Raw genomic sequence first — 24,337 nt, 5'->3', positions numbered from 1 at the left:
TTGGCATTTCCCTCTGCCTGGTCTTCCTCCAGACTCTGGTACCTTGATTTCCGAATGACATGCAAAATTTGCTTCAATCTGAAAAAAGTACTTTGGTCCGCTGAGCAACAGTCCAGTGCTGCTTCTCTGTAGTCCAGGTCAGGCGCTTCTGCCGCTGTTTCTGGTTCAAAAGTGGCTTGACCTGGGGAACGCGGCACCTGTAGCCCATTTCCTGCACACGCCTGTACACGGTGGCTTTACTCCAGACTCAGTCCACTGCTTCCGCAGGTCCCCCAAGGTCTGGAATCGGTCCTTCTCTACAATCTTCCTCAGGGTCCGGTCACCTCTTCTCGTTGTGCTGCTTTTTCTGTCACACTTTTTCCTTCCCACTGAGGTGCCTTGATACAGCCCTCTGGGAACAGCCTGTTAGTTCAGAAATTTCTTTCTGTGGCTTACCCTCTTGCTTGAGGGTGTCATTGATGGCCTTCTGGACAGCAGTCAGGTCGGCAGTCTTACCCATGATTGTGGTTTTGAGTAATGAACCAGGCTGGGAGTTTTTAAAAGTCTCAGGAATCTTTTGCAGGTGTTTAGAGTTAATTAGTTGATTCAGATGATTAGGTTAATAGCTAGTTTAGAGAACCTTTTCATGATATGCTAATTTTTTGAGATAGGATTTTTGGGTTTTCATGAGCTGTATGCCAAAATCATCAATATTAGAAACAATAAAAGGCTTGAACTATTTCAGTTATGTGTAATGAATCTATTATATATGAAAGTCTAACGTTTATCAGTACATTACAGAAAATAATTAACTTTATCACAATATGTTAATTTTTTGAAAAGGACCTGTATATCCATGCACCATGCAGTGGCGGGTTACAGCGGTGCTTTGTCATAATATAGTCCCAAGTCCAGATCAGCTCCTGCAAATACCCCGTGTTACTTCTTACATCTCATTTGCAGTCAACATGATTATTGAGCTCAATGAGAATTATTGGTATCATTATTGAGTCATTTGCAACCAAAATGCTACTAGTTCCCACTCACTTCCATTGTTTATGCTAGACAAAAGCAAACGGACGGCTGCCAGACCAGGAGAATTACTGCGCTGGTCACAAAATGCTTTTTCCCTCCTAATCTGGGGAATGTGGTAATAGACTAAATTTCAATTTCAGGTGGAATATCCCTTTAAGTCTTAGTGTTTTAGTCCTCTTAAGCTAGTCGTCCCAAATTTATCAGTTCCCTGATGCCAAACTGATGTTCCAAAGTTGTTCCACACACTCACAAGACGCTTTATTTTGTTACTTCAGTCTTTCTAAAAGTTTAGGTGACAGATTATATTTCAGCAGGTTGTGCAGCAAAATTTAGCTCTAATATATAAATCTGCCCATTCTCCAAGCTTCATGGTAGGACCGAGACTTTTACTATTGTGTGTTTCGGGTAGTTTAACTTAAAAACTGATTCTAGATCCACCAGTTCAATCGCTACAACCTACGAACTGGTAATGGAAAGTAATTTAACGTCTTTCACTCCTATTTAAAAATCTCAAACTGGATTTGATAGGTTCTGCTGACTGTCACTACCTGGTCGACCGGCCAGTTGCACAAGTGCAACGGTAACTCTTGGACAAACTGTCTGAAATGTAAAAACATGCAGGAATCAAGTCATTCTGTGCAGCAGATGGGTTCATTTTGTTAAAGACCAAGTTCACTTGGTTTTTTTGTTTTGTTTTCAACTCATTTGCAGGGGTCTCTAGTACAAATTAAAGGGGCATTATGGAAGTTTGACAGCCAAAACATGTATAGAAATAATAAATGTCTTCTTCATACATTCTCCTGCAATGCCCTGGTCCTGTAGAATGAGCCCTGGCATTTTTACTGTGATTGCCTGTTTTTCTGTAAAATCACAGAAAAAGAGAGATGCTCGGGTCGAGCAGGCTGCTTCATGCGCGTTCACGCTCAGGCATAGCCCTCCAAACCGTTCTTAACTGGTACGGATACGAGTGACATCACTGGCGCGTAAAGCCTGGTTTATGCTTGAGACATTCACTTTCCGCTTGGTGATGCGGGTCGCGGATGGAACGCGCTTCACAACTAGCAGCGTTTATGGTTCATGCGGCTCGTCTCTGCGGTGAGCCAATATTCTCCCAAACTGTAGGGGGCAGCATGGAGCTCTACAGCATGCATCCAACACTACACCATAGTAGAAGTAAAAATTACTGTTGTTTACAACATGGCGTTCCAGCATTTTTAACAGCGTTCTCGTCTTTTCCGACAGTGCGAGCTATTTCTCTCCAAGAATTATTAACAACATGTTGATCACGGTGATCTCTGAGAGCTGAATCATACAAATGTCTGTATTTACCAACCTCTGCCATACTAGTTCTTGCCGGTCCGACATGTTTTTCCGCGTCCGACCGTCCGCGTGGTTAGAATTTTTCCTAGTTGCGTGTTGCGGAAATTTTGGGCCGAGCGGAGACGCGTGGTTGTTAAAATGACTAGATTTCGCCGTGCGGACCTCATGGACGCGTCAAACATAAACCAACCTTTAGCTCGCCTGGTAAGACGTCGGACTTTCATGCAAAAGACCTGGGTTTGATTCCGGATGTGAACATAGTTTCTTTTTTACATTAATGGTATATTTTTTTACAGTAAGATGCCCAAATTTTTATTTGAGACTCGCCGAACGGCATTGAATTCACAGATAAAAAAGATGTGGGTTCAACTTTCATTTTGGAACAATTTTTCAAGCAAGGGAAGGGAATGATCTGAGCATGCAGGAGGACTGACCCATCATAAACCTTTGTCGGCTGTGCTGAAGAGAAAGGTACAGAACCTAATTATTTAATTAGCTGCGTGTTCTCCTGTCCCCTGTCCACCGGGCCACACACACACACACACACACACACACACACACACACACACACACACACACACACACACACACACACACACACACACACACACACATACACACACGGAGCTGACTGTCTCAGCTGTTATTTTCGTTAAGGAGTGTGCACGTACAGCATGCGCGCCTCGTGCACGAGCCTACTATTGAAGCTGCCGTTACGCTTTTGGCCTGAGGGGGCAATCGCGAGGATAAAAATTCAAAACTCCGTAAAGTCCCTTTAATGCTCTGGGAAACGATCCCTAATCCTTACCGGGGTCGTCTGCGGCAGGTTACGGCAGTGTCACGTGTCTGTCAAATAGAAGCCACTCTAGTGTGGTGAGATCTACATCCCAGAAGCGTCTAGCTGCACCACTAAACATAGAATTGGGTTCTATTTTCACCAGGAAATCACATACAGCATTAAGTGTAAAGCATCTGGTAAATTTCAAAATAAAAGACTATTGCAGAGTTATGATTCCTACATGCAACTTAAATAACCCAAACCGTTTAGTTTGGCGTTGAACTCTTCGTTACCTGGTGGCAGAATCCGATCCTTGTTGAGGTCACGAGGTTTGATGTGATGTTTGCTGGTCAGGTGGGCTTGGAGATCCAATGGACCTCCCACACAGTTCACACGCTCCATGCACAACTTACACACCGCCGTGTTGCGGTCCAGAGGCCGACCAGTCGGGTCGGGTTCCAGCCCAAAGAAGTGCCAGGGGCTGGCCTGGTTGGCGTTTGGGTTGTTCAGCAGTTTCTCTGCTCCGGGCATAAAATCATATTTGTCCATCACAGTTGGGATGGAGGACTGCAGGGAAAACTGGGAGGTGGAGGGCAATGTTGAGCCCAGCATGGAACCCGGTGACAAGCCTGACATCGAGCCTGCCAAAGAGCCCAGCACCGAGCCTGGATCATTAGCCGATTCTGGGTTTGACACGGTTGTGACCTCACTGATGACGGGCATGGGGCTCTGTGATTGGCTGCAGTCAGACCAAAGTGAGGTACTGCTGGGTTCGGGGAGTGTGACCAGCTGGATGTCCTGCAAGAGCCTCAGAGCCGTCTCCTTGTCCCCAACTTCACATTTTTCATTGTCGCCTGCATCACAAACACAAGATGAACTTCACAAACACACACACACACAATAATTTTCAGATAGTAATCAGCGGGATGTTTCCATATCAAACAACGGTTACCCTGATGGGACAAGACTCACCCATTCCCAGACCCAGAAGAGAAGCATAATCCTTCCCAATCCAGACTCGGAGCTCTGCGCCTTCTGAAATGTGCTGGGAAACCCGATAATAGATGTGACGGTAAAACTGGAAAACAACCAGGTTGTGTTCGCTCTCGTTGCTCGTATATCGCACGTACCTGAAACACGAACACACGCAGGGGTCCCGTTTCCCGTTTTCCAAAAACAAACAAACAAACAAACAAACAAACGTGTCACACACCAGCACAGCTGCTCACCTCATCCAGTTGGATTTGTTTTCATCAGAAGCATCCAGAAAGGTGAACGCAGAATCATCTCGAATCTAAAGGTGTTCCACACACCACACACACACACACACACACACACACACACACACACACACACACACACACACACACACACACACACACACACACACACACACACACACACACACACACACACACACACACACACACACACACACACAACCAGCAGATCAGACACGATTTACTTAAATCGTCTCTCCAAATCTAAAGATTTCAAACTTATATACTTTTTTTTTTATAAATTAGAAAAGTACGTGTCAATTCTTGCGTTTGTTGAGAACGTGTCCTTTTCAACGTCTCACATCTGGAGAAATGTAGTTTGTATTAGGGCTGCACAATATATCGAAAAATTATCATCATCGGGATAACAGGACGTGTGATAGGCCCATCGCAAAGCACGGCAAAAACGGCGATAAATGATTGGTTCAAACATTCCCATCCGTGTCATACATCAGCTTTTTGTAAACCAGCTCTGTTTTTTACGCAGAAGTATTATTTGACCAATCAAATGTAGCCTTTCTGATATGCGGCCAATCAGATGGGTCTGTTCACGTAATACGCCCGCCCCCTACGTAGACCCTTAGGATGGAAAGCACCACCCGATTATGGCAAAAATAATAATCACGATTATGGTGACTGAAATTGAGATCACGATTATTTAAGACAATTTTTCAATTTATGTTGATTTTATTTGTTTTTATTCAGTCATAAAATTGCTCAGGGCACAATCAGGACAAAAGTAAGAAACAAAATGATCACTAAAAGAACTCCTGATCCCCAGTATAAAAAGACTGATATACTTATAGCTCATAGTCTATGACCCAAGGGCTAAAGACCTTGGTTTAACTCATTAAAGTCTAACCAGTACAGACCCAAATACCAATATCTTGCAAATACTGACAGCAAGAATTATACAGTGGCATTTATAACAAATAAATGCAAATAAATTGATGTTCACAATAGGGCTGCAACAACGAATCGATGAATTCGATGAAAATCGACTACTAAAAGCGTTGGCAACGAATTGCGTCATCAATTCGTTGTGTCGCACAACTCTTCCAAAAGCGCCCACCCCCCTTCCCGCCCGCCGTTGCGCGCAGACCAGAGCAAGTCAGATCAGCGCGAGGGAGAGCCGGCAGATCAGCGCGAGGGAGAGCCGCAGATCAGCGCGAGGGAGAGCCGGTACCGGCAGATCAGCGCGAGGGAGAGCCTGCAGACTTGCGCTGCTGCGAACCGGTTCCGCGTTGTTGCGCAGCGATCCAGGCGGCTGCTTCCGGCGCACGGTCCATTATCAAAGTGGCGCAACCAAAAAACTATAATTAGCACACGATCGTTCATGTCCGCACATGTTCTCTATTTTCTGTCTTATTTGTGCCTGAAGCGCGCTACTGCGGAGCTCATCACCTGTGCTGTGGTGATTTCACCTCACGCAGCATCGAAAACGCGGTCTGCGCTTTTCGGTCAGGAGACCTTTGATCTGCTCAAAAGTAACTGATGAGGTGAAAAGGTAAGAATCCAGGCAGCAGTTTTTCTGGAGAATTAAGAGGAGATGCAGGAAGATGAGAGACAGACAGGACAGGAAAATAGTTAAATAAAAACAAGAAAACAAAACAAAGTGTTGAAAAGTAAAATGTAGGTAGATTTATCTCCACTACACGTTTTTACCAGTAAAAAACAATAAGTTATACACATGTCATATTTATACATCTGATACAATTCAGATCACCTTCAAAACTCAGTCACACACCCAGGGCCGTTTCAAGACATTTTGGGGGCCAAGGCAAAATGCCCCCCCCCCCCCCCCCCATAACTGGGCTCCCCAGAAGCCTCTGTGTAATTCATACCCTCTCCAGGAGTGTTAGTTATATGGTGTTTATAAAAGCCCCTCAGACATTACTGACATGTTCTAATATTATCAGATGAAAAACTAAATTATCAGACATGCTGTCTCATGTGCTTCTTTTATAAACTTGCAAAAAGTAACAAAACCATTTGAAAGCCACTATTTGTGGATTCTCTGAAAGTTTCCATGGAGTGTGTGACAACTTATTTTTTCATTGATCCTATCGTCTAATCTCACAGCTGAAACAAGCATCCTTAATAATCTGTGCACAGGAAGCTTATCGATGCTGTAGTAAAACAAAAGGTATAATAATTTATTATTAATAAAACCTTGTTGCAGCACTAAAGCAGAAAAATTAGATTTTGCATTAAATATGCAAAATATTTACATATGAATTGTTTTAGAGCCCTTTTATTGGCAGAATCTGATATTAATTTAGTTCTTACAAAAAATGGGTCCCAACATGGTTTGTGTGGCGTTGCCATAGTGTGACGTCATAGGCACAGATCCCCTGTCCTCTTGTTTGGAAATGGAAATATGGTCACCCTATTAAACAAACTGTCCACCCGGGCTTTTGCGCTGCACAGAGACGCTTCGCTGCCTACGACTGAACGTCAGTTGAGAGTCAGTCTCATGCAGACTGACCAATGAAGAGAGGGCCTCAAGTTAAGACCCTCTCCTCATTGGTCAGTCCACACGAGGTGGGTCAAAGGAGTATATTTACTGCATATTACAGTAAAATATTCTGTATGTGACCACATTATGGTGATCCTCGGGTCGTGATGATGGTGCCCTTGAATATTGTTGCCCAGGGTACAACAAAGTGTTAATCTGGCCCTGGTTCCGCCGTCACATTCCCGCAGAAACTGGTTGATCACACCGGGGCCAGACTACTAGCATGTGGTTTTACAACCACAATGTCCTCAGAAGCAAAAACGCTTTTAAAAGGGAGGGAGGAGTCCTAACTGTTGCTGCAGGCGTGTTGTGTGAGAGTGCAGTTATATACTGGTTAATATATTTTTGGGTTCAGTTGCTTTCATGTGGCCTAATGTGAGTCTATTTGGGATCATTGGAATGATCAGCAGCATTTCTTGATGTGACTTTATGGCAGTTGCCCAGGGCATCATCGCAAGGAGGATGGCATTCATTTACTTTTGTTTTATTTGGTATTTTTTCAGTCATTTTTGGAAATAGTGATCAATTTTGATTAATTCACAGCCTATGTTTAATTACATTTAAAATAAATGTCAACAGATGAGATCAAACAAAACAGATGAGAATTGCCCTTAAGCTGTTTAACTTGGACCAAGCATTTTAGGTCACAGATAGATGTAGCTTAGGGTATCTGTCTATACACCTTATAAGACAATTTAGGTGATGGCATGTTGTTTTTCTGCTATTGAACTGTTTTCTAATAATGTTGTGTTAAATAAAGTGAAGGAAGGAGAGAAATAACGTTTCCCTAGCAGTTTTTAAAAATTTCCCCATGTAATCCGATTAATCGATTAATCGTGTCGAGACCCCATCCGATTAATCGATTATCCAAATAATCGTTTGTTGCAGCCCTAGTTCACAAAATGTTGCATAATACGTATTTAGTCGTGTCAAGGTGCTGTAGGAGAGTGCACTAGCACCGTGTCCTCAGAGAGGTTAGTCATTAGTTATCAGCGTGAGGAACTTATTTCTATCTTATTTATAAACTATTTATTTACAAGTCGTCCATCAGTTAATGAAATAATTGTCCCAACCACAGCTGCACCCCCCAACCCCCCACCCGGTCTCACAGCAATCGGGGCAAGCTGCACGTGTGTTTAGCAAGCCGCACGCGCACATTTAGCCATTTTTAGTGGCTCAGGAGTCCGCAGGTGCGGTGTGTGTGTCACTCACTCTGGTTAATCCAACAGGGAGCCGGCTCCGAGAGCTGTTTCTGTAGCGACTGACACATCACTACATCATTCCCTTTCCTATAATGTCCTGAAGAACGGTCCGGAGCACAGGCGGAGTGTTTAGCTAACCTGCAGGAAATGTCGACGACAGTTATCCAGAAAGTAGCTAAGGGTTTCCAGAGATGTTTCTCAGGTGTTCGCTAGGTACTTTTAAGTTCAAAAGTCAAGGGGGGTTCTGAAAAGATGCTAGAAATAGCGTCAAAGTCACTAAGTTGGCAACACTGTGGGAGGAGCGCTTCATTTGCAACTCAGGGCAGCGCAAGCGGGAGGAGCAAATAATCGGCTTGTTTCGTTTTTTATAATCGTTCAAAACTCAGATCGTAATAGTGATTAAAATTCGATTAATTGAGCAGCCCTCAGCGGCGCCGTTCCCTTGTTTGTCATGCTGGCTCAGAGCAACGAACGCACTTTGTGCTGATGTTTCTGGAATCAGCGCTGCTTTCAAACGTGAACGCGAGTCCGCTCGGTGTCGTTAAGCAGCTGATAATAACCGGGCTGACTCCGACACGTGCCGGTGAACCAACCCACCTCCCTTCATGTCGCTAGTGTTCCACCGGGTGGTGACATTAGCCCCAGGCTCCGGTTAGCTTCCAGCTAAAAGGCTACAGCACTCTCCTCCCAGTCCCACCCTGCTAAAGAGGGCCTGGAAAAGTTCCCCCACACATCAAAGTGATTTTTCATTTATGAGCTTTTATAACCTTGTTAATCAGGATAGTTGATTTGCTGCTGCACATAAACTGTCAGTCAGAAGCTCTGCTAGCCGGTTATCTTAGAGGAGCTAGTTCAATTTGTTAGCTTGTTATCAGAATCATAGTTGCAGTTTCATCATCTGAGCTGCTTTTTAAGATCCAGGTAAACTTGTTCAATTTGGGGTTAAAAACAAACGTTTTCATATATTTTACATGTAGTTTTTTTTGCCAGTTCCTCTTCTGAAAGGTAGACAATTGTTTTTCTCTTTCCCTCAAAAAATCTTAATATTCTCCTAGTTTGGCCCAGCACAGTTCACTTCCCAATTACAGCAACATCCTTATATCATAACCACATAAGTGGAGAAAATGTTCAGTAGCAATGAGAGAATTTGCTGTTGCATTTAAGTGATGTTAACTATTATTTAACATTTAAACTATTTATTCTAAAACCCTGGTAAGGGATGTTTTTCTGTATTTGGAGCATCAGAAAAAGTTTTATGGTGGAGGTGATGTTTTAAAGTCACTGAGAAACTGCATGCATGCAGTTTGTTGTTTTGCTGCTAATACAGTAGCAGGTGCAGCTGCTAATACAGTAGCATGTGCAGCTGCTAATACAGTAGCAGGTGCAGCTGCTAATACAGTAGCAGGTGCAGCTGCTAATACAGTAGCAGGTGCGGCTGCTAATACAGTAGCAGGTGCGGCTGCTAATACAGTAGCAGGTGCGGCTGCTAATACAGTAGCAGGTGCGGCTGCTAATACAGTAGCAGGTGCGGCTGCTAATACAGTAGCAGGTGCGGCTGCTAATACAGTAGCAGATGCAGCTGCTAATACAGTAGCAGGTGCAGCTGCTAATACAGTAGCAGGTGCAGCTGCTAATACAGTAGCAGGTGCAGCTGCTAATACAGTAGCAGGTGCGGCTGCTAATACAGTAGCAGATGCAGCTGCTAATACAGTAGCAGGTGCAGCTGCTAATACAGTAGCAGCTGCTAATACAGTAGCAGGTGCAGCTGCATATTATTTCAATAAAAATGTTATGTTGTAATGGAATTCATGCATTAGTTTTTGTTTGCTTTGAACCCAGAGCAGACGTCACACGCCAGACGACATCAACACTGCATACTTTAGTATTTGTTCATTTATCGTGAGTAATATTGATATCGCAATATTAAGCAATGTCATTTTCCTAATATCGTGCAGCCCTAGTTTGTAACACAACAGGTGTCGGTTTACTCACCGCCCAGGCGTACTTCAGGTTGTTTGGTATTTGTCCTTTGCACACGTCCCCCAGGAAGGGTCCAAACATGACCCCCTGCTGAAGCTGGCACTTGGCGTACACCCTCATCTCCCCTAGTTCTTCACCCAAAGACCCCGGACTGGATGTTCCAGGCAGATTGAGCTTGGACAGACACAGACAGGACGGCAGGGACAGCACAGCCCTGAAGGGGCCCCCACGGAGCCACGGCTCCCCAGGAGGAACCACCGCATCTGGGACATAATTAGAGTTGGAAGGGGGCTGGAGAAACGGCACGTCCTCACTAATGTCTTCATGGCTGATATCCAGAGCTGGTGGTAAACAAAGGAGAAATGTTTGTGATGATTACATTAATGCCAGATTCTGATGCTGGAGGATTAACACACCTCTGGTGTAGGATCACAGACTACAGGATTAAGCTAATCCTGTAGCAAAGTTTGACTCTTTTGTTCATCGAGTCTGCATTTTTTCATTTTTACGGAAATGTTCTTTAAACATCTTCATTACTGGAATGTTTTGCAACAACTTATTCAAAGAGTGAACAGACATGGGCCAGCTTTACAATGGTTACATTTCTATTATTTTAAAAGTTCAGTCTAGTTTTTTTCTGATTCATTTTATTAAACTTCTCCTGGTTGTCTACTAGGGGTTGTATCAGCTAGTCGACTTCACTGCTCTATAGTGAATTTTTATGCCTGTCATCGACTAGTCGCTGTCACGTGATAATGACCGACAAGATGGCGTCCTCGGAAAAGACAGCAGGTGATGAGCCCCTGCGCGTAGGGAGGCGATGCGCTGTGCCAGAGCGTCGGTACTGACGCCCGCCGTAAAACGGACATTTGACCGAATTGTGACCTTTACCCTTTTGCAATTTACGCCGGGACACACCGGCCACGGAAGCGCCGAGAAGCGAATCGCTCATGAAATTCGGCTGCTGCTCGCCGCTCCTCAGTTCAGATCAGACGCGCCCCAGTCGAGGCGCGCCTCGGCTCAGCTGTAGTTTTCCTTTTAAACACTTGGTGTCCTCCATTTCCTCTCTGCCTTTTCTCAGCACTTTTCCTCTACGTGTGTGTGTGTGTGTGTGTGCGTGCGTGTGCGTGCGTGCGTGCGTGTGTGTGTGTGTGTGTGTGTGTGTGTGTGTGTGTGTGTGTGTGTGTGTGTGTGTGTGTGTGTGTGTGTGTGTGTGTGTGTGTGTGTGTGTGTGTGTGTGTGTGTGTGTGTGTGTGCGTGCGTGTGTGTGTGTGTGTGTGTGTGTGTGTGTGTGTGTGTGAACTTGTGGTATGAGTTGTTTCTGCCAGTTGAATCTCTTGGAACCCGCTCCAATTCTGCAGCTGTATCCTAGCAGTTTCTTCCGACATGGGTACGTAAATAATCATGTTTTTCGGGGGTCGTACAGCTCCTTGTGTTTCTCAACTTCCATAATTCATTTAAAGTCATCCATCTTAACTGCTTGCCTCAGACTTTCTGCCTCTCTGTCCTGTTTGCTCTGGTGAAAAGACACCCAAAACCACTCCCCCCTTCACGTGGTCACACACGCACACAAGTTCGATGTGTGTGTATGTGTGTGTGGTTTTTCTGCAGTGTCTGATTACGAACACATTTGACTATTGCGGAATTTTATTTTGAAATGCTTTATTTTGTTAACTTTACCGGCCTGCCTCTTATGTCTAGGTTTGACTTCCTGCCAGAATTGACGCGATTCACCCGCGGCTCGCGAAAAAAATAGAGCCAACGCTGAAATGATCGCTGCACGGCGCGGGTTGGAGCGCCGGCGCGAGGCGATTCGCGGCGCTTCGGCGGCCCATGTGGTCTATAGAATAGCTTAACAAGGGCGCCGAATGAAGGCGGTCCCATTTTCGCGGCGCTTCCGCGGCCAGTGTGTCCCCGGCGTTAACCTTCCCCTCACCCCCATCCTAACCTTAACCAGCGTGCGCATACAAAGCTCTGATTGTTGACGCGCTCCAGACATCTGCGTCCTGAGCACGGCCACAGTAACATTATCAAATCAGGTGTCGCCACCTCAAAAACAAATTTAACACACGATCATTCATGTCGGCTCGTTTCAGACACCATTGAAGGTAATCAGAAGTGAGGAACAGGATATGAAATAATTATTTTAATGTTTAGAGCAGCAGGAACTCTGAGAGGCCGCTGGCGCATCAGTGAGTTTGCGGCCGCTGCGCAGGGGGAGGGGGCTGAAGCAGGGCGAGGGTGGGAGAGGGCTGAAGCAGGGAGGGGGGGGGGAGAGGGCTGAAGCAGGGGGAGGAGGGAGAGGGCTGAAGCAGGGGGAGGAGGGAGAGGGCTGAAGCAGGGGGAGGAGGGAGAGGGCTGAAGCAGGGAGAGGGGGGGAGAGGGCTGAAGCAGGGAGAGGGGGGGAGAGGCCTGAAGCAGAGGGAGGAGGGAGAGGGCTGAAGCAGGGAGAGGGGGGGAGAGGGCTGAAGCAGGGAGAGTGGGGGAGAGGCCTGAAGCAGGGAGAGGAGGGAGAGGGCTGAAGCAGGGAGAAGGGGGGAGAGGCCTGAAGAAGAGGGAGGGGTGAGAGGGCTGAAGCAGGGAGAAGGGGGGAGAGGGCTGAAGAAGAGGGAGGGGTGAGAGGGCTGAAGCAGGGAGAGTGGGGGAGAGGCCTGAAGAAGAGGGAGGGGTGAGAGGCCTGAAGCAGGGAGAGGAGGGAGAGGGCTGAAGCAGGGAGAAGGGGGGAGAGGCCTGAAGAAGAGGGAGGGGTGAGAGGGCTGAAGCAGGGAGAAGGGGGGAGAGGCCTGAAGAAGAGGGAGGGGTGAGAGGGCTGAAGCTGGATGCAGAAACTACCGTTGTTAGAAGAGATGCTTAACTTAGACAATGTGGGCGCAACTTTAACTGTCCAAAACTCCAGCGAACCAACCCGCTTCAGGTGTATGACGTCATCAACGACTAGTCAAAGTCGACTTGATTTTCATTACTTGACTGTCGACTAAAAAATATTAAGTCATGCAGCGCCTATTGTCTATGTAATAGCCCGTCATAAAGTCTCATAGCAATGGTGACAGGGCCCCTATAAATCCCAAACAGTTTTAGGTGTAATTTTACAGATTATTTAGCAAAATCAGCTAAGCAAATAACAAAAACAGTCCAGGTTAAAGCAGTTTATGTAAATTTAAAGAACAAATTCAGACAGTGGTCAGTTAACACGACAAAAACTGTTACAAAACAATACGGTAAATGGCCTGTATTTGAAATAGCGCCTTCTAGAGTCCCGGAACACCCCAAAGCTCTGTACAACACAATCAGTCATTCACACATTCACACCTGGTGGGGATGAGCTACGATGTAGCCACAGCTGCCCCGGTGTGCACTGACAGTTGGCTAAGACACACATCCTGTGCTGGCCATTAAGTACATCTTTGTGGACAGGACACGTGGTTTTTACAGCTGTGCTTTGTCCCCAATGCAGAAGTGATTTGTCAGAATTCCCACTTTGGTACCGGTGCAGATTTAAAGCAGTCACATTCTCAACTGCAGCATGAAAACAACTGAAAAAAGCTCAGCGGCCTAATGGTAGAATGTCCGCAATCAGGCTGGGAGACTGGAGTTCAAATCCCGGTCGGGTCACACCAAAGACTAATGGTACCCAACGACTCCCCGCTTGACACTCAGGTGTAAGGGGTTGGATTGGGGGTTAAACCACCAAATAGTTCCCGAACACTGCCACAGCTGTAGCTCACCGCTCCCCACGAGGACGGGCCTAAGGCGGAGATGAATTTCACCAGTGTAAGTACATTTTATCTATATGGCACTCATCATAAACAGAAAATCCCAAAGTGCTTCACATAGATCAACGTGTGATGAGTATGGGACTTTTAAAAAAAGTCATTTCATAATATGTAACCTTTAACTGAAAAAAATTATCTATGAAAACAGTTAAGATTGTGCTTATTTTATCAATTATATTTCATCTATTTACTTGTTTCATAACCGTGTCTTACTTTGTAAAGGTACTTTAAATATTTCCGCTACTTTTATTTTGAAAATACGTAAGCACTTTCCTCCCCCAAAACGGATGCAGAAACTTGTCAACTGTACACTTTGTGAAGTTTCACACTAGCCATTATAACAAGAAAAAAACGCAATGAAACCTAGAAAATGATTTGTAAATGCAGCGCTGTGGTCTAAAATCACCTAGCAGGACCGGAACAGCGCGTATTCGGACATGTAAGTTATTCACATGGGCTGCAGCGCGACAACGGGTTATCTGATACCATGGGAACAAGGTCGGAGAAAGCAGCATATCCGTTTGAGTTTCCTCTGCGCATGCGTACAAGGGTGACTCAATCGTTAAGAGAGAAATGTCAATTTTTATTACAAGCAGACATTTCCAGTGAGCTCAGTATCGAACCATTTATTGATGCGAAAAAATGGAAAAACAGCCGACACGAAACGAAAGGCTCCGCCATTAAACCCCGAAGGAATGGGCCACTTGTGAGGCTTGGCCGAAATGGTGAAAGGGCACGAATACGCTTCACGGCATGAAATGTGGCGTCAAGAACGAAAACAACAAGACCACACACCTTATTTCAAGGTCGATAACTATTTTACTTAAACTTCCACGCAACTTCAACACGAGCCTTAGCCCAGCCACATGATTAGCTTCGTGTAAACTTGTGTCCGTCTTAAAAATACAAAAACTTGCTTCTATATAAATATTATTCCGAATAAGAGCGTTGGGTGCGACATAAAATTACCTTGATGCTCTAGCTGCGGTCCGGAGGTCATAAGGCTCGCGTAAAACTCAACTGGATGTCGACGCTTCAGATGACTCCTCAGATTGGTGGTGTTGCCTTTCGCTAGCACTATTTTTCGGCACAAACGGCAAACAGCCTCTTCGGCATTCTGCGGTCGACCCATTTCGTCCGCTTTGAAGCCAAAGTAGAGCCACACCAGCGACTTTCCTCTTGGTTTCCCGATCAGATCCATGTTTGTGCGGCCCAAGTCTCTGCAGCCTGGCTGCAGCACAGACACCATATACGTACACGCCCCGTGGACTGGCGCTGCCTAATGGAGCTTCCGTAGTGGCCAGCCGCCATCTTGGATAGGTCTCCATTCGCAACCATTGCATTAATTTCTACTGAGGAAGGTACTTACCAAACTTGTAATATATATATATATATATATATATATATATATATATATATATATATATATATATATATATATATATATATACATATATATGTGTGTGTGTGTGTTATATATATATGTGTGTGTGTATGTATGTGTGTATATATATATATATATATACAGGTGCTGGCCAGTAAATTAGAATATCATCAAAAGGTTGAAAATATTTCAGTAATTCCATTCAAAACGTGAAACATGTACATTATATTCATGCAATGCACACAGACCAATGTATTTCCAATGTTCATTACATTTAAATTTGATATTCATAAGTGACAACTAATGAAAACTCCAAATTTGGTATCTCAAAAAATTAGAATATTCTGAAAAGGCTGAATATAGAAGACACCTGCTGCCACTCTAATCAGCTGATTTACTCAAAACACCTGCAAAGGCCTTTAAAAGGTCCCTCAGTCTTGTTTTGAAGGCACCACAATCATGGGGAAGACTTCTGACTTAACAGCTGTCCAAAAGACAATCATTGACACCTTGCACAAGGAGGGCAAGACACAAAAGGTGATTTCTAAAGAAGCTGGCTGTTCGCAGAGCTCTGTGTCCCAGCACATTAACAGACAGGCGAAGGGACGGAAAAAATGTGGTAGAAAAAAGTGTACAAGCTCTAGGGATAACCGCACCCTGCAGAGAATTGTGACGACAAACCCATTCAAAAATGTGGGGGAGATCCACAAAGAGTGGACTGCAGCTGGAGTCAGCGCTTCAAGAACCACCACGAGGAGACTCATGAAAGACATGGGATTCAGGTGTCGCATTCCGTGTGTCAAGCCACTCTTGAACAAGAAACAGCGCAAGAAGCGTCTCGCCTGGGCCAAGGACAAAAAGGACTGGACTGATGCTGAGTGGTCCAAAGTTATGTTTTCTGATGAAAGCAAGTTCTGCATTTCCTTTGGAAATCAAGGACCCAGAGTCTGGAGGAAGAGCGGAGAAGCACAGAATCCACGTTGCATGAGGTCCAGTGTAAAGTTTCCACCGTCAGTGATGGTGTGGGGTGCCATGTCATCTGCCGGTGTTGGCCCACTCTGTTTCCTGAGGTCCAGGGTCAATGCAGCCGTCTACCAGGAAGTTTTAGAGCACTTCATGCTTCCTGCTGCTGACCAACTTTATGGGGATGCAGACTTCACCTTTCAACAGGACTTGGCACCTGCACACAGTGCCAAAACCACCAGCACCTGGTTCAAGGACCATGGTATCCCTGTCCTTGATTGGCCAGCAAACTCGCCTGACCTTAACCCCATAGAAAATCTATGGGGTATTGTGAAGCGGAGGATGCAATACGCTAGACCCAACAATGCAGAGGAGCTGAAGACGACTATCAGAGCAGCCTGGGCTCTCATAACACCTGAGCAGTGCCACAGACTGATCGAGTCCATGCCACGCCGCATTACTGCAGTTATTGAGGCAAAAGGAGCCCCGACTAAGTATTGAGTGCTATACATGCACATTCTTTTCATGTTCATTCTTTTCAGTTGGCCAACATTAGAGAAACAAACATTTTTTCATTGGCCTTTAGAATATTCTAATTTTCTGAGATACCAGATTTGATGTTTTCATTGGTTGTCACCTATAAATATCAAATTTAAATGTAATAAACATCGGAAATACATTGGTCTGTGTGCATTGCATGAATATAATGTACAAGTTTCACGTTTTGAATGGAATTACTGAAATATTTTCAACCTTTTGATGATATTCTAATTTACTGGCCAGCACCTGTATGTGTGTGTGTGTGTGTGTGTGTGTGTGTGTGTGTGTGTGTGTGTGTGTGTGCATACACACACACACAGTTAACAGAGGGTGACGGAGACATCCCCAGATTTTTAACTATCCATTGAAAGTAATGGAGACCGCAAGCTTGTGATTGGTCAGGACGCTGCTTCCTGTAAATTCGTCAACAGCACCACCTTTTCCCCCTCAAAATTAGGAAGATATTTTGCAGCAGACACGGAGCAGACTGACACATGCCTCGCGGAAAAAGTATGAACGTTTATTCACCCGTGACTGTAGGAGTACAATGATATGCAGCAAGTTTTATTTGTAGACGAAAAAGACAACAAGCGTGAGTTTAGAGGTGCCGATCGCTTGAAGAGGTGGATGTGGAACAAACTGTTTAAAAGTCTCTGAAATACATTAAAACGATGTAAACACAATAGCAGATACACCACTGTGGACCAGATATGTGACCCAGCGGACGGAGAAGTCCGAGAGCAAAACGCCTCTGTCGGTGCATGTGCATCTCTCCCTCGCTGAGCTGACCAAGAAGTACAAATAAGGCTTTAGTCCCAAGTGCGTGTTCCAAACATCACAGTTGCAGGCACAAATGTAACCTTCTCGGATTGTTAGTACAATCACAAACTGCACAACACGTTCCTGAGCCACACGAGTACATTTTTGGAGGAAAATTATTTATAAACTCCTCTTGAAATGTTCACATAAACTGCTACTAGCAACAAAACCTCACCACGCAAGCCAACGACTATGCGCTACATATGGTATCTCACCGGATGTTGCTTGCATAATCGCTAGTGTAACGTTTCCACAACACATCAAGCCAAACAGTTCTCAACAAGCCAGATAGCGCGTTTACTCCAACACACTAAATTCAGTGGTTGAATCACCTGCGCAGTAGCTCATCAGGCGCTGCAGAAGCCTGCTAATCACCTGCTGATTGAAATCAGGGGTGATGAAACTGGTTTACAACCAAAACATGTCGAATACCAGCCCTCCAGGACTGAGAACCAGTGTTGTAGGCAGTTCATCATTTTTTTGCTTCTGCCATTTCTCTCATTGTTTTTTAATTTTGTTTCATTTTTATTGTGTTTGTGAAGCACCTTATGATGTTAAAATTCATTATGCAAGCAAACCGTGTTTCTTCTTTTTCTGGTTGATACAACTTGTAATACATTCAACAGGCTAATTGACTATTTAATATATTTCAATCATATAATCTAAAAAAGTTGTATTTCAGCCATCCTCAAGATGAATATAAACCGATAAGCCTTGTGGATCTGAGCAGGACGTTCAGCTGGTTGCAGCTTATAACAAAAGGCAAGCTCCGCCCACCCGGTAAGCCACGGTCAGCCATGCAGTAAATGATGTGGAGCCTCTACCCAACTTCCCTTCCCCCACTGCACCTTACATTCCTTCACACAATCACAACTGCATCTTCCCTTTCTTCACAACAGGGAGACCTCCCACACCAACATATTTTCCTTCAGCCTCCAGGAAATAGACATAGCCGACTCCAGATCAGCTGACTGGGATCATACAACACTTTAAAACCTGAATGCAGACCAGGAAAATAAACGTCTCATGTATACTCCTTAGGGAAAAAAAACAATACTAATTCTCCAGCGCCCAACAACAAAAAATAGTTCAACAGATACTACTGAGCACCACCTGCTCTAGCGAGCGCCCACTCATTCAATTCAATTCAAGTTTATTTATAAAGCGCCAAATCACGACAAGAGTCGTCTCAAGGCACTTCACATAATAAACATTCCAATTCACAGTTCATTAAGCCAATCAGAAATAATGTTTCCTATATAAGGAACCCAGCAAATTGCATCAAGTCACTGACTAGTGTCAGTGACTATACAGCAATCCTCATACTAAGCAAGCATGCAGCGACAGTGGAGAGGAAAACTCCCTTTTAACAGGAAGAAACCTCCAGAGAATCCTGGCTCAGTATAAGCAGCCATCCTCCATGACTCACTGGGGATGGAGAAGACAGAGCGCGCACACACACACGCACACGCACACACACACACACACACACACACACACACACAAGTAATGTGTCTATAGTTATATTGTGATGTCTTAGTAAATATTGTATTTGGTGAAAGATAAACTTTATTGTATTTATCCTAGTGGATCTATAATTAAACGGATAAACTAGTAGTAGCACATCAAAAGTCAATGAAAACAAAAAGTTATTATCAGGAGAGAGAATGTTTAAGTGGTTAGCAGCAGTGTGCTAGTCGATGGCCCCCTCCATGAGGCCACCACAGCTCAGTAGAACATCATTGTAGCTTCTTCTGGGGAGAAAAACACTTACAGAGAAAATAAAGTTAACAGCTGAAATTGCACAAAATAGTACAGTTAAAGAGCAGACTGTTGAATAAAGCAGTAGATGTCATGTATGTACTCATCTGTACATACATGACATCACGTTGCGAACTTTAAGATGACACATTGAAAAAAATCTAAACGTCATGGGTGTGAAGAAAAGTAAATGAAAAGATGTTTTCAACCTGAACCTGTCAGGATAAATATGTGCAGTAGTGGATTTTTATTTCCTGATGAATAAAACACAAAACAACTACACAGCGGCGGAGCCCCGGGGGCGGATGAGGTTCGTCCTGGGTATCTCAAGGCTATGGATGTTGTAGGGCTGTCATGGTTGACACGTCTCTACAACATTGCGTGGTCATCGGGGGCAGTTCCTAGGGAGTGGCAGACCGGGGTGGTGGTCCCCATCTTTAAGAAGGGTGACCTGAGGGTGTGTTCCAACTATAGGGGGATCACACTCCTCAGCCTCCCTGGAAAGGTCTACTCCAAGGTACTGGAGAGGAGGATCTGATCGATAGTTGAATCTCAGATAGAGGAGGAGCAATGTGGTTTTCGTCCTGGCCGTGGAACTGTGGACCAGCTCTATACCCTTGCAAGGGTGATGGAGGGGGCATGGGAGTTTGCCCAACCAATCCACATGTGCTTTGTGGATTTGGAGAAGGCTTATGACCGTGTCCCCAGGGGCACCCTGTGGGGGACGCTCCAGGAGTATGGGGTGGGTGGCTTTCTGTTAAGGGCCATTCAGTCCCTTTACCAGAGGAGCGTGAGTTTGGTCCGCATAGCCGGTAGTAAGTCGGACCTGTTCCCAGTGAGGGTTGGACTCCGCCAGGGCTGCCCTTTGTCACCGGTTCTGTTCATAACCTTTATGGACAGAATTTCTAGGTGCAGCCGTGGTGTGGAGTGTGTCGAGTTTGGTGGCAGGAGAATCTCGTCTCTGCTTTTTGCGGATGATGTGGTCCTCCTAACTTCATCCAGCTCTGACCTTCAGCTCTTGCTGGGTAGGTTCGCGGCCGAATGTGAAGCGGCTGGGATGAGGATCAGCACCTCCAAATCTGAGACCATGGTTCTCGACCGGAAAAGGGTGGCTTGCCAACTCCGGGTCGGGGGAGAGGTCCTACCTCAAGTGGAGGAGTTTAAGTATCTCGGGGTCTTGTTCACGAGTGAGGGTAGGAGGGATCGGGAGATCGACAGGTGGATTGGTTCGGCGTCTGCAGTGATGCGGACGCTGAGCCGATCTGTCGTGGGGAAGGGGGAGCTGAGCCAGAAAGCCAGGCTCTCGATTTACCGGTCGATCTACGTCCCAATCCTCACCTATGGTCATGAGCTTTGGGTAATGACCGAAAGAACGAGATCGCGGATACAAGCGGCCGAAATGAGTTTCCTCCGTAGGGTGGCCGGGCTCAGCCTTAGAGATAGGGTGAGGAGCTCGGACATTCGGGAGGGACTCGGAGTAGAACCGCTGCTCCTCCGGATCGAAAGGAGCCAGTTGAGGTGGTTTGGGCATCTGGTCAGGATGCCTCCTGGACGCCTCCCCGGGGAGGTGTTTCGGGCATGTCCTGCCGGCAGAAGGCCCCCGGGTCGACCCAGGACACGTTGGAGAGGTTACATCTCCAATCTGGTCCGGGAACGCCTTGGGGTCCTGCCGGAGGAGCTGGTGGACAAGGCCGGGGAGAGGACGGTCTGGAGCTCCCTAGTTGGGATGCTGCCCCCGCGACCCGGACCCGGATAAGCGGAGGAAGACGACGACGATAAAACACAAAACCATCTGGTGATTAACTCATTCACCGCCAGTGACAACTAAAGTTGTCATTTTAAATCCAACCCTTCAAAGTCGTCATTTGCATGTTTTTACTGTGTGGGCGTCGGGGTTGGATTGGGGGTTAAACCACCAAATAGTTCCCGAGCACTGCCACAGCTGCAGCTCACCGCTCCCCACGAGGACGGGCCTAAGGCGGAGATGAATTTCACCAGTGTAAGTACATTTTATCTATATGGCACTCATCACAAACAGAAAATCACAAAGTGCTTCACATAGATCAACGTGTGATGAGTATGGGACTTTAAAAAAAAAGTCATTTCATAACATGTAACTTTTAAAGGGACTTTACGGAGTTTTGAATTTTTATGCTCGCGATTGCCCCCTCAGGCCAAAAGCGTAACGGCAGCTTCAATAGTAGGCTCGTGCACGAGGCGCTTATGCTGTACGTGCACACTCTTTAACAAAAATAACAGCTGAGACAGTCGTGTGTGTGTGTGTGTGTGTGTGTGTGTGTGTGTGTGTGGCCCGGAGGACAGAGGACAGGAGAACGCGCAGCTAATTAATTAAATAATGTGGTTCTGTACCTTTCTCTTCAGCACAGCCGACAAAGGTTTATGATGGGTCAGTCCTCCTGCATGCTCAGATCATTCCCTTCCCTTGCTTGAAAAATTGTTCCAAAATGAAAGTTGAACCCACATCTTTTTTATCTGTGAATTCAATGCCGTTCGGCGAGTCTCAAATGAAAATGTGGGCGTCTTACTGTAAAAAAAATATCATTAATGTAAAAAAGAAACTCTAACTAAACTATGTTCACATCCAGAATCAAACCCAGGTCTTCTGCATGGGAGTCAGACATCTTACAAGGTGAGCTACACACCAGTAGCATTCAAAGTATCTGTAACTTTTATATCCTTGATGACAGCTGAAACAACGTCAAACCAAAGAACGGTTTGGAGCAAAAATGGCTATTTTGTTGCTAATTTGCAGGAAATATCTAGAAGAAAGTTCTACAGAAAGTAGCTAAGGGTCCTCAGAAATGTAGCTAGCTTTGTCACTAGGCGTTAGGAACAGCGACAAAGTGGCACTGCCTCTCTCTCTGCTGCTAAAGCTACGGATAGCAAATGCTACGGGCGATGCCTGAGCGTGAACGCGCATGAAGCAGCCTGCTCGACCCGAGCATCTCTCTTTTTCTGTGATTTTACAGAAAAACAGGCAATCACAGTAAAAATGCCAGGGCTCATTCTACAGGACCAGGGCATTGCAGGAGAATGTATGAAGAAGACATTTATTAATTCTATACATGTTTTGGCTGTCAAACTTCCATAATGCCCCTTTAATGTTATGCCCGACTGTGCCTGACAAAAGTATTTTAGTTTTATTTATGCATTTATGTCTGTACTGACTGAGCGCTGTGCCCAATTGGTGTTAGACGGCGTTTTTATTTACTTTTAGTATGAATCGGCCTATCAGCAGCAAAGTTCAATAAAATATGCATTTTCCATTGAAGTACCCATCTTCCTTGTGTTTATTATCATTTTTCACATAATTAACACAATTTCTTGCTAAATTTAAGAAAAATTTAATAATTTTTTAATTAGTTGACTAATTGTTTCAATAGACTGCGACTAGTCGACTATTGAAATAGTCGTTAGTTGCAGCCCTACACATCATCAACCCCCTCACCCTCTGAAACATTTACACAAACAGTTGCTAATATCAGCCCAGTTTTAATTATTGGACCGATACGATACGTTAAAACTAGGGATGCAACGATACCACTTTTTTCCAAACCGATACTTGGATCTGGGTACTCGCCGATACCAATTACCAATACCGATACTTCTACCATACAAAAAAAGGCAATGATTTGGACTACAGATTTTATTTTCTTCTCTGCTTTCAACAGGAAAAGACTGTGAGGTAGATAAAAAGTAAAATATATGAATGGAAATCATCACAAAACTAAAATATTAGGTGAACAGAAATGACCAGTTACAGTGAAGCCATTTTCAAGCAACTGCATTGGTATTGGTTCCTGGTATCAGTTAACTTTTACCGATACTGGTATTGGCATCATATCGGTGCCCTAGTGTGTAGTCTGTTTCCCTAGTTAAAACATGACTAACACCAACGATACCAATACTGACGCAGATACACTGTGCATCCCCAGATTAAATGAGTGAATCCCACCTTTAAATGTTTTGTCAAAAGATTAATTGCCTCTGAAAGGTGAATGTTCTTAATGATTAAAAGCTCAAATTAATTCCCGATGGTGTAGCATGCAGCTGTCCGTGGCCAGGGAGGCTCTGGAGATATTAATCCTGCCCGGATGTTTGCCAAAAACCTGCAACAATTGGTCTAACCAAACGGAACAGGGTGCGTAGACTCTGAACGACTGAGTCGGACGGTTTTATAATCAAATCTCTAGCTTATCAAAACATACAGCCACACTGATTTTACAACCCATACGCCGCAATCTCTCTCAGATACTTGTAAGGTTTTGCTAAAACATCTAGGTCACATTCTATCATTTCATTCATCATCTGTCATCCTGTACAACCATCATTTCATCCATACAATCATTTATTTTAGGAAAAGAAAATTAAAATCATTTTATAAACTAAATGCTCGACTCTGGATTCATGTGTGTAGTCTGTTTCCTGAATGAGTCAAAGAAAATAAAGTCTTCAGAGACCAATCAGATTGGTATTTCATATTTATATGGAACATCACATCTTTTTGATAATTTAATAAACAAGTAGCTAATCATTATCGCCACACCATTACGGTAAACAACGATCACCAAGCAGTGGAAGATGCTTCCATTACTAAGCATTTCTTCAAAAAGGGACCAAAACAGTTTAGTTCCCTCTGGCATTTATCACGCGTTAGTGATGTGTCGGTCGCGAACGAACCCGCGCTAAGAGCCGGCTCTATGAAGTGAATGACGGAAGCCGGCTCGTCATTGGGTGCACGCCGGCCGCACCGGTGAGGTGCGACACCGGAGGACAAGGTGATGTGCCCCGCTCCACAGCAGCGAAACGCATCAGGCACAAATAAAAGACAGAAAACATAAAAGGAAATGAGCCGACATGAACGATCGCGTGTTAAATTTGTTTTTGAGGTGGCGACACCTAATTTGATGTTACTTGTGGCCGTGCTCAGGACGCAGATGTCTGGAGCGCGTCAACAATCAGAGCTTTGTATGCGCAAGCTGGT

At 44.9% G+C, this 24,337-nt stretch overlaps 1 protein-coding gene across 5 annotated transcripts in view; it reads right to left on the bottom strand.

Moving 5' to 3' along the window:
* The window catches only part of LOC107393474 (E3 SUMO-protein ligase ZBED1), a 42,050-nt gene that overhangs the window by 9,433 nt on the left and 8,280 nt on the right, over positions 1-24,337 (bottom strand). For 4 of the 5 annotated variants that reach the window (XM_054743907.2, XM_054743908.2, XM_015971861.3 and 1 more), the window contains exons 2-5: positions 10,105-10,433; positions 4,342-4,406; positions 4,085-4,242; positions 3,406-3,966 (exon numbers count right to left, since the gene is read on the bottom strand). In XM_054743907.2, coding sequence (XP_054599882.2) covers positions 3,406-3,966; positions 4,085-4,242; positions 4,342-4,406; positions 10,105-10,433 — 1,113 coding nt within the window. Of the gene's footprint in view, positions 1-3,405; positions 3,967-4,084; positions 4,243-4,341; positions 4,407-10,104; positions 10,434-14,834; positions 15,228-24,337 lie in introns of those variants that run through there. The other variant, XM_015971847.3, reaches the window with a different exon arrangement.

This window comes from Nothobranchius furzeri, chromosome 6, assembly GCF_043380555.1.
Source record: "Nothobranchius furzeri strain GRZ-AD chromosome 6, NfurGRZ-RIMD1, whole genome shotgun sequence".
In the NCBI taxonomy this organism is placed as follows: Eukaryota; Metazoa; Chordata; class Actinopteri; order Cyprinodontiformes; family Nothobranchiidae; genus Nothobranchius; species Nothobranchius furzeri.
Note: the sequence above shows the minus strand (reverse complement) of the source record. Positions and strands in the feature narration are given on the sequence as shown.